General features: G+C 46.1%; 1 protein-coding gene across 1 annotated transcript in view; it reads right to left on the bottom strand.

Moving 5' to 3' along the window:
• xkr6b (XK, Kell blood group complex subunit-related family, member 6b) overlaps window positions 1–10587 on the bottom strand; it is a 63451-nt gene that overhangs the window by 9558 nt on the left and 43306 nt on the right. Inside the window, exon 2 of the mRNA XM_076272713.1 lies at window positions 428–624. Coding sequence (XP_076128828.1) covers window positions 428–624 — 197 coding nt within the window. The remainder of the gene's footprint in view (window positions 1–427; window positions 625–10587) is intronic.

The raw sequence follows: 10587 nt of genomic DNA, 5'->3' as shown, positions 1-10587 counted from the left end.
GGGCTATATTCCCAGACAAATAGAAAAAAATATAAGCAGTCACTTTGTCACGTAAAAAATACTGCCGCAGATGACATTACAACAAAAAAAGTGGCTTTCAGCTGTCCTTACTGAAGCAGCGGAAAATAGAAGTAGCTAACGTGTGCAGTCTTCACAGTAGACGACATAGGCCTACTGCATTGAAATTAGAAATCAGTTTTGAATTATAGCTGGACACACCAAAAGTTGGAAGTTCGACGGAATACCACACGTGGCTACGTTACAACATGATGTAATAAATTATATTTGTTACTACCTCTTGTCTTGTCTACTGGGTACCCATTCAGTGCTACGACAGACGGGCCAATAACTGACAGAGAAAACACAGACTAGTTCAACTGTAAAACATCAAGGTCCAAGCACGGTGCCGTGGGGAACCTCATCTTACACTGCAGCGTCTCTGCCCGGTTCCTCTGGATCATGATGCACAGCTGGAGCACCAGTTGCGGGGCACTCTCCAGGAAGGCCTCCAGTAGGCGGAGCATGTTGACGTCGGCATACTCATACATCATGGCCCAATAGAAGCGCCGCTGGTTCTCCTTCTGCCGCCGGCTCTGGATTCCCAAGTACATGGTGCGGATGTACCTGTGTGGGGAAGAGTAGGAGATTAAGATAATGGGCCGCTTACACCAGGAATGATAAACGCAACGATAACTGAAAGTGACCCTGACGATATCGCTCTTTATATTGTTACTATTATATTTTATTTGTGGATGTTGTCATTCATATTAGCTAGAGCAATATTTTTTTTGCTGCTATTGTTATAGTTATTGTTCTAGGTGTGAACAGCCTTTGAAGACATCAGGAGAGTGTGGGTGAAGAACAGAGACCAAGGGACATCAAACATTACACAGAAGGATATGACTTGAGTTCAGGTAAATTTGTAGGGCCATGTTCTCTACAGATGACCAATTGCTGGGCCTGAGCTATCATGGCAAGTGACTGATTTTATGACATAATAGATGATTACTGTAAGTTCAGGGATGAGGAGACAAAGAAGTATATGTACTATGGCTAATGACTTTTACAGTGACATTTGTTGATCATGGTAGAAATAACTTAGTATGTAGTACATTTGTGCTTGTGTACATATGCGTTGTACACAAGGTTCGTTTATCTTATTATTATATAAATCACAGCAAGGAGCATAGGTTAGAATAGCAAGCCCTCAAGCTCTCACGTCACAGAGCATTTTGTTGTATCACCATCACACTCAATTCCTTGAGGAGAAGAAAAACAAATGTGGCTCATGCTCTAAGCTCCCTCTATCCCCCACCTTCCCTATGCTCCCATTCACCCTTCACTTCAGTGCCACCGTTTTGTGAGTAGCACACCTGCACAACCTCCGGGTGAAATGGTGCATCCCATCATCACTGCTCACAACAACAGGAGATTGGCTGACCTCACAGATGACAGTGGAGCGGCCTCAGCTCCATGGGTTACATTGATGCCGTGCCATATGGTCTGTCCTCCGAGGCAAAAAAAAACAATGTCTGACCACACTGCTATTCTGCATTATGGTCAGCTAACCTGGATTTAACTAAAAGAGAAATTTCATACGCAACTTCCAATCCTATCTTCCACACAAAAATGTAAAATAATTAACCAGCGCTGAACCTCAGTGCACAAATCCAAACTTTCTGTTAACAACAAGATCCTGATCATCTGATGATAATAATACTAGAATTCCACGTGGAACAGAAAATTAAACTGCACTCCAGATCTTGCCGTCAAGCAGAGAAGAAAGTGCTATCGCTTGCGTAGGAGAGTGTCTGTGCACATATGTGTCTAACTGCCCTGTTATGACCTGATGCAGGTTTCGTGTTTGTATGCAGATTCTGTGGGTGTTGAGGATCTGCACCATGTTGTGTGGGGGTGTTCAGCACACTTCAGCACCTGGGACTAGATGGAGTGGGCACTCATGACAGCTGAATGAGAGAGAGGGAGAGAGAAAGAGAGAGTTGAGAGAAGAAGAGACACAGTGAAAGAGCCAGAGACAGAATGTGTGTGTGTGTGTGTGTGTGTGTGGAGAATGAGAATATGTGTGTGTATTGGTGTGTGTATGGTGTGTGTGTGGGTGTATGTGTTTGTTAGCAAGAAAGAGAGAGAGCACATTCAAGAGAGCTAGGCGTCTGTCGGGTGAACTGTGTGGAGCCGCTGAGCTCTGTGTCTGTGAGCCCTGTCTCATATTGATTGTCTGAGACGTGTGTCTGAGGTGATCTTTTGCGGAGGAGTCGTCGTAGACAAACAGACAGCTTCCCCCCTTCAAACCAAGAGCTGTCTATGGACCACCTCCTCCTCCTCTCTTCTGTCTGTGATTTTGGAGACAGAAAGTCGCAATTTCATAAATCGAGGCAATTGTTCCATTTGAGTTGGTGGAGAGAGAATGCTAAGGAATGATGTCTTGTGATGTCTGGTGATACGTGAAATTAGTAAACTGTTGCGACTCTTTCTTTGAAACAAAAGTGCTCGTCTCTGCTGGGAGTTGTTGGTGAATGTGAGGGAGGTTTGAAAAGTATTGGTAACTAATGCCATTACAGTATATCTGGTACCATTTAATTTGGAGAGCCCACTGTAAACAGCCAATAAAGCAACTGTTCCTATTCTGTTTAATATGGGGAACATGAATATTCTTTAATTTTGAAATAGTGGTTGGTTGAGAGGAGGTTAGTTAGGGTAGATGATAGCTCATACTGTAGGTCACCAAGTTAGGTTTCTTTGGTAGGTACGCTTATTGTATGTTGACAAGTTTGCCAAAATATATGAAATAGACTGGCAAAATCAAAGGTTATTCATCAGCCATGCGCTTGGCAACATGAAAGGGAAATTCTGATGTCTGACATCTTTGCGCAGAACAACTGTGAGGAGGACATTTCTCTCCTTTCTCATTGCCTGGTTCATTCCTCCTTTTCCTGTGGCACTAAGAAAACAAGCAGTCTGTCTGCACGTACAGTACAAGCACATTAAAAAAACATCAAAGTGCGCATGGAACCTCCTTCCTGGCGTCTGTCCATGCCCACGTTTGACAGCATTGATCTCCCCCGGCTTCCTCCCTCCTTCCCAAATCCACCTCTCTTTCAGATTAAGCCTTTTCGCCGTTAACCCCTTCCATGCCAGAACCCCAGACGGCATTCTGTGTTGAATGGCTGTTTTCGCTTGCGGCCCAGCTATGTGCTTTTTGTGGCCTAGTGTCCTATTTTTTTGGCTGTGTGTGTGTGTGTGTGTGTGTGTGTGTGTGTGTGTGTGTGTGTCTGTGTGTGTGTGTGTCTGTGTGTGTCTGTGTGTGTGTGTGTCTGTGTGTGTGTACGTGCACACAAGTCTATGAGGGTTTTTTTTTTTTTCTGGCGTTGGTGTGGCTATGCCATCTGGTCAGACTCTGAGTGGCCCATTCACACTGCCAATAACTCTCCACTTCTGCATTACACGCTCTCTCTGTCTATTACAGAGTCTGCACACAGCACGGGCCTCCCTCTAATAGAGCTATTCAGGCCTCACAGTTACTATTTAGGGACACTGGCGGTAAATGACAAGTAACTAACAAACAAAACAATGACCATACAAACTAGGAGGATTTGGGGATTTGAGTAAAGGAAAGTTATTTAAGGCTATTCATTTTTAAGTGTAGACGAGTTAAGCTGGTTTGAAAGGCAAATAAGACATTTAAATTTTGAGATATGTCGAGATTTCATGGCACTTATCTTCTTCTTGAGTGGCTGTTGGCTTGCACAGTAGCACACTTTTAAATTGCTTTGGATGAGCCTCTAGGCATTTATATGTCACTGTAACTGCTATTACTTTAGTTTGATGAAACTATACCATGACATAATTAAAAGAAGCCAAATATTTTTTTTATATCTTTGTACGGTTTCCTGTACAATCAACAAAATGCTGCAAAGACAATAATTGCACTAGTCATTTAATATTTTGTTGAAGGTTTAGTTCTCCAGGTTTAATGTAGCCTACTCCTATTGGCATAAGCTCATACAGGCAACATATTACAAAGAACACAATAGAAATGTTTGTGTGCCTGCTCACTTCATTGAGTCCATTCAGTGATTAGAGAAAGGTATTTTCTACAAATCACACATCAACCTTGACTTTTGGACATCCAGTTGTAATTTCCAATGTTCACGCCTTGCTTAAACTCCACTGAAATGCATATCCAATGAACTGAGGCCTCGTTACAGATTCTGATGTGTCTAATTAGAGTTATAATCATCTTTGCATTTGTTGCAGTGCATAATGGCTGCAAATGGAGCCGGTAATTACGGAAGAGACTGGAACATTTGGTGGCAGGCTACACAAACATCTCCGGCTGCACACAAAAAAGGACCTTCCACTGTGCAGTGTGTTGCGTGGAGAGGAGGTTCAATGTATCTCGTCTGTTAATGTAAATTGTCCTACGCAGTCGAACCTCAAAAACTGGGCCCCTTGGGAACATCTTTTGTCTTTCCTGGTGGAGTGTGTGTTTTTTAGGATGAATATGCAGCTTCTCCTTTGGGGAGTTTAGGCATTGCTCGAGCTGAAGTCGTTTTGTGAGAGAAAGTTGTACAAAGACAATAATTGCACAAAAGAACAGAAATGCCTTCCTCAATCTAGCCTCGGGCAAAATCCCCTCCCCTCCCACTCTACAACACCCTCTGTCACATTTTCAACCGTCTCATCTGATCTCATCATTGCTCTTTCTTTGCCTATGCATGTTATGACTCAACGTTCATCTCTTGTCAGATGAATGGCTCTTGACTGAAGGAATTTCGGCCAAGTCAAGTAATCGCTTTTTTGGTAGCGCAAACGCCAAATGAATTTAATTTACTCATTAAATTACAAAATTACTGCAATTAGTTTGAGGCCTTTTTTTTTTCTGTTGAGGCATGACTCTGCCTGACCATTGGTCAGAGTGGTAAGTGCTTCCTGATTTTGGTTTTCTCAGAAATAGAGTGAGAGAGAGAGAGAGAGAGGGAGAGAGGGAGGGAGGGAGAAGAAGGAATGAGAGACAGAGGGATGGGAGTGAAAAAAGCTGCCACCTCACTTCTCTCCTCCTCCGTCCGGCCTTCAGTTCAGCGACTCAATTAGTTAACTCAGAGAGACACCGCCGAGTTTTCCCAACTGGGGGACACGTGGGCGCCTGAGGGGAGATGGGAAGTGATCTTTTCTCCCTCCTCTATCATCCAGACTGGAGAGTGGGGGGAGTGGGAGTCAGGAGGAGTCTCCAACTCTCTCCTCTTCAGTCTCAGTGGTCCCAGGCTGAATGCTAAAGTGTTAAGGTTACAGTATGGCCTTACGAGTGACACAGACAAACCCTTGTCACTTTTGGAGGCGTTTCTAGATTGCCATGACCAAATACAGATGTGTCAGCAACGTATGTCACACTGCCTTCTCTCTAATTAGTAGTCAATGTTTTCCTTCGCTCAGTAGGCCTAATGCCCATAAAAAAGACGTGTAGCCTATCTTCACCCTACATAGTTTGCAATACAATGTGACTTGTCTCTTGTGACTGTAAATTGCTACCTCTCATTGAAAATGAATGGCAGCTGGTCAGTTTGTCTCTCTCCTATGTCAACAATTGACTCAAGACCAGAACAGATGTGGCCAAGATCTGGTTTTGTTTTACTGCTGGCCTATAGCAGATCAGGGCCACAACAGGGCCACAGCAGGGCCACAACAGGGCCAGGTCCAATCCAGTGTCAGTTGGTATAAAGGAGCTTCATGTGCCTACAACCATGACTGGTTGATAATGAGTTGCCTTGCTCATACCTGGAAGGCTACGTAGTCATGAGGTAGTAGGATGAGGGGGTATTGGTGGAATGTCTTTGGATCAATAACCCTGGCCTTTTGCGTGATTTCCTGGCCTACGTCGTAACCAGAGGTAATGCGTGGTATTCAGTGGCATTTTCAGTTAGCTGGAAAATGTCAAGGGGCACTAACAGACTTCAGCTGGGATTCTGGAGGGAAGTGGAGATCTTTTTTCGCACACACACACACACACAAAAAATTTGCTCTGTTGGCGATCCTCAGCGTATTCAAGCGAGTCTTTGGTGTGCCGCTGATCGAGCAACAGAGAAAAAAAACACACAGAGCGCCGTCTCACTGACTTGATGTCGGATCATGCTCACTCATCCACGAGCACACACAAATGCAAACATGCAGAACGGCTCATGTCAGTGTGTCACGCGGTAACAGCATGTTCACAAATAGAGGCAGGCATGAAACATACACTCGCTGAGTTAGCGAAATAGATGCCTGTATGAAGTGATACAGAGCTGATAGCTACAGTACAATACATGAACGTAATAGTTAATTTTCATTGACCTTTGATCAAATCTCAACAGCTCCAGTATGTGTCTGTGTGTCATGGCTGGTTACAGTGTAGAGAGGATGGAGAGGACTTCACATGTCTGGCTACTCTGTGGCTGACGTGTGAACCCACTCATATTCAGTCAGGAACACAATTACAGCTGCATAGAGTCTCCCACAGGCACACGTTCTGCCAGACTTCTTTCTTTCTCTCTCTCTCTCTCTCTCTCTCTCTCCCTCTCTTCCTCTCCAACCATGTCTCCCCCGGCTCTGTGCCCCTCTTTCTCTCTTCCTCTCACAGTCTTCCTCCCTTTTCTGGAAATCTTTCACTCTTCCTCTCTCTCTCTCTACCAGCCTGTCTCTCCATCTTTCTCTCCTTTCATTCTCTCAGTCTCTCTATCTGTCTCTTTTCCTTCTCTCTCTCTGCCCTCATCCCTCCCTCTTCATCTTTACCTGCCTGCCTCCTTCTCTCTCCTTCCCTTTATCTCTCTTTCTCTCCCTTTTCATCTCTTTTCTCCTGTTTTGCCATCTCTCTCCATCACTACCCCTACTCTCTATCACCACACACACACACACACACACACACACACACACAGACACACACACCAAACACAGCCTCATCCTCTCTCTGTTCTCCTTTTAGCTCCGTGGCCTGCAACACAGCTCCCCATAAATTATTAGTGGCCAGATCATAGCGCTCACTCATGCCTCGTTAGCCATGCTGCACTTGGCCTAACCGTGCCAGGTCGAACTCCGCCTGCGTGCCCGCGCCTGGATGCCCTTGTCTGGGCACCCGCCTTCCCGTCTCCCGGCACCTGTGCTTACAGACGATGCCCTGCTGGAGGAGTTGCACAGGCTCATCTCGGTTCAGTGTGAGTTGACCAGGTGGCCTTTAATATTGACATTCCTGTTCTGTTTGTGTTATGTTGTTGACATTGCTGTTCTATATGGGTTATGTTGTTGACATTGCTGTTTTTGTATGTGTTACGTGTTGTTATGTTGTTGACATTGCTGAAAGACAGGCAAGAGTGGGGAGGCTGGTTAAGAAGATGGACGTGGAGTCTCATGAAAAATCGAATTCAGTTCACACGCTCACACATACACTCCCAAACAAATAAACACACACACAGCCATATGGGAGAGGCAGGACTCACAGAGAGGAGAAGAAGTCGACACCCCCGACCATCTTCCACAGACTGAAGAGTAGTGGTTTATTAGGACACACAGATGGGCACAGACTCAATGGCTGCACCAACCACCAGTGCAGTATAGTCTTAATAAGTCATGGTTGACGGGGTAGCCCATTTTCAAACAATTAAGTCCAGGTTCTGTCTCAGATGGCATTGGTAGGTGATGCATACGTGTGTGTGTGTGTGTGTGTGTGTGTGTGTGTCGCTAGTCTGACAGCCCAGTCTTAGATGAGTCATTCTATGAGTCACACCAGACTGGGTGAGGGGGACCTCTCTCTCTCTTCCTCTTTACCCCCCCCCCTCTCTCTCTGTGGACTGGATGCTGTTGTGACTGCCAATGAGCCCTTTTGCTACCTGCTGGGGATGCTCCCAGACCATTTCTTTCCTCTCTCCAGCTTTCTTCTTATCCCTCTCTCCCTCCCTCTCTCCCTTCCCTCTCTCCTTACCTGTCCTCATCCCACCCCATCCCTCTCCCTCCATCCTCTCCCATGCTGTCCCTCACACCTCTCTTTATCCCTCCATCCCCTCCTCCCCTCTCTCTCCCTCTCCCTCTCTTTATCCCTCCATCCCCTCCTCCCCTCTCTCTCCCTCTCCCTCTCTTTATCCCCTCCTCCCCTCTCTCTCCCTCTCCCTCTCTTTATCCCTCCATCCCCTCCTCCCCTCTCTCTCCCTCTCCCTCTCTTTATCCCCTCCATCCCCTCCTCCCCTCTCTCTCCCTCTCCCTCTCTTTATCCCTCCATCCCCTCCTCCCCTCTCTCTCCCTCTCTCTCTCTTTATCCCTCCATCCCCTCCTCCCCTCTCTCTCCCTCTCTCTCCCTCTCTCTCCCTCTCTGTCGTTTCTCCTTGACTCTATCTAACTCTATGTGAAGGGTTGGCTGAGCAGACAGTTGTTCAATGAAATCTTTCCTTGACGTAACACACCTCTTTCTCATGCACTGCCTTTCTTTTTCTCCCTTTCATCTCCCTCTCTCCATCAGTCAGTCTCTTATTCTATGTTGTTTCTATGAGTTTCTATCTGCATGTTGTGATTTCTAATTCTTCCTTCCACTCTCTCTCTCTTTCTCTCCTCTCTCTCTCTCTTTCTTCTATCTTTCCTCTCCCCTTTCTCTATCAATCTCCCTCTGTGTCTCTGATCACTCTCTCTTTCTCTCTCTGTTTTCTTACTTGATTGATTGATTGATTGATTGATTGATTGGATTGGCTCATTCACTCCCTCACTCTCCACCTCAAGCTGGTGTGTGGTGAGCGTTCTGGTGCATAATGGCTGCCGTGCGTCACCCAGGTGGGTGCTACACATTGGTGGTGGTTAGTGAGTGGTTACAGTAATTTTCTGTGTGCTTCCGATGCCATATTAGAAGGATTTACAAACTAAATAAAACAGATAAAGGGAGAGATAAGGGAAATATATAAATAAAATGCAAATAAAAAAGACAATCCTGGCTATACGTCCTCCTCTGTCACACACCCCCACCCCCCCCCACACACACACACACCCCCCATCCCCCCGTGCTTGATCGAGATTTTCGCTCATTATGCAGAGAGTGTCAGCGAGCCGCGCCGGAGGTATTTATAGCCCAGGGCGGCCGTCCTCCTCCATGAGTGAGAAACACACTAAAACGCCTTTGAATTCAATTTCAGGCTTTTATGCAACCATGACAGCCACAGATTTAGAGCCGCCCGCTTTCGGGCTATATAACCCCCCCCCCCCCCTGCTTCTCCTCTTCCTCCTCATCCTCAGTCCTTGTCGCTGTTCTTCTGGAGTGAGCCAGAAAATGCCTCATATCTCATATTACTGTAACAGAGTTACACATACATCTCACTGGGTCAGTGACCGGTAGCGGGGCAGAGGCAAGGATTTGCTGACCCCTCGAATGGGGACCTTCAATGCCCATAAGCCAGCATTGTAGGACTGAGGACTGATCCTATCTTGTGATGGAGTGCCATCTCACATGAACGGGCCAATGTCCTCATGGCGAGCCAGCCCACTTCTGACACCAAATGCAGTAGTCACACCATCCTGCCTTGAGCCTTGGGCCTTGGTCCGGTAACGCATACCTGCACCCTGAGCACAGAGCCAGGCTCAGTGGTAAGGAACCCAGCACATGCTCTCAATTGTCCATCATGTTTGTCCAACAGCATGCAAATTGGCAAAAGACAGAGGTGCAGCTTCATCTTTAACTTCAATGCACAGAATTAAAGACATCAGAAGACAACACTGAAGAAACAGTTGTGTCATACAGCACTGGTGCCTAAATAGTAAACCCTTGCAATGAGTGCATGTGTCCTTGAGTGCTTTTTCTTATGGGAGTCTATCTCCTATCTGCACCTGCATTATCTGTTGCCTTGCATGCGCCAAAATGGGCAGACTCCACTGTGACACAGCAAAATCTCAAAAACGCATTATGAATTGCTAAAAAAATCTGGGTTAATATTCACTTTGGTGAAGAGTTCTTCTGTGAATAGGTTCATGATGCCTTGTCCTATTTCCTAACACTACACTTCAAGGTCCCTGTTGCCCTGTGCCTGTCACACATTTATAGCCTGTGGTGTGGCTAATGTGAGAGCATGCATGTTTGTGTATATGTGTGTGTGTGTGTGTGTGTGTGTGTGTTATGGTGCTTTTTGGTGGTGATAGGGAGGTCTGAGTGAGGTGGAGGTAGCTAATGTGTGCGTGTGTGTGTGTGTGTGTGTGTGTCAATGTGTGTGTGTGTGTGTCCACGCATTCTGTGTGTGTGTTTGCCAATGACAGGCTAGTGCCTGCAGTTCCCACCAACCGTCATCACTCTAAAAATACCAGCCGCCCAATGTGAGGGAGATGTTCTTCACGGATGCTCTGGTGTGAAATCTCATGTTAGACGCTGGGGTTTTAATCTGGAGGCTGTCTGACGCTGGATGCTGGTTGCCCACTTCCACACTCCCCCCCTCCCCTCACCCCCAACCCTGAATTTAACTCCAGGACAGCATATTGGTTGACACGACACTGCTTAGCATTCATCTTCATCAGTGTGTATGTGTTGGTACCAAATAGTTGGTACCACACCGATGACCATTGTTCTACCTAATC

The sequence above is a fragment of the Alosa pseudoharengus genome, unplaced genomic scaffold (genome assembly GCF_046254945.1).
Source record: "Alosa pseudoharengus isolate Yale_2024_CS ecotype anadromous, Long Island Sound unplaced genomic scaffold, YU_APseudo_1.1 YU_APseudo_1.1_scf_7, whole genome shotgun sequence".
Lineage (NCBI taxonomy): Eukaryota > Metazoa > Chordata > Actinopteri > Clupeiformes > Clupeidae > Alosa > Alosa pseudoharengus.
This window is presented reverse-complemented; position numbering and strand designations above follow the sequence as displayed.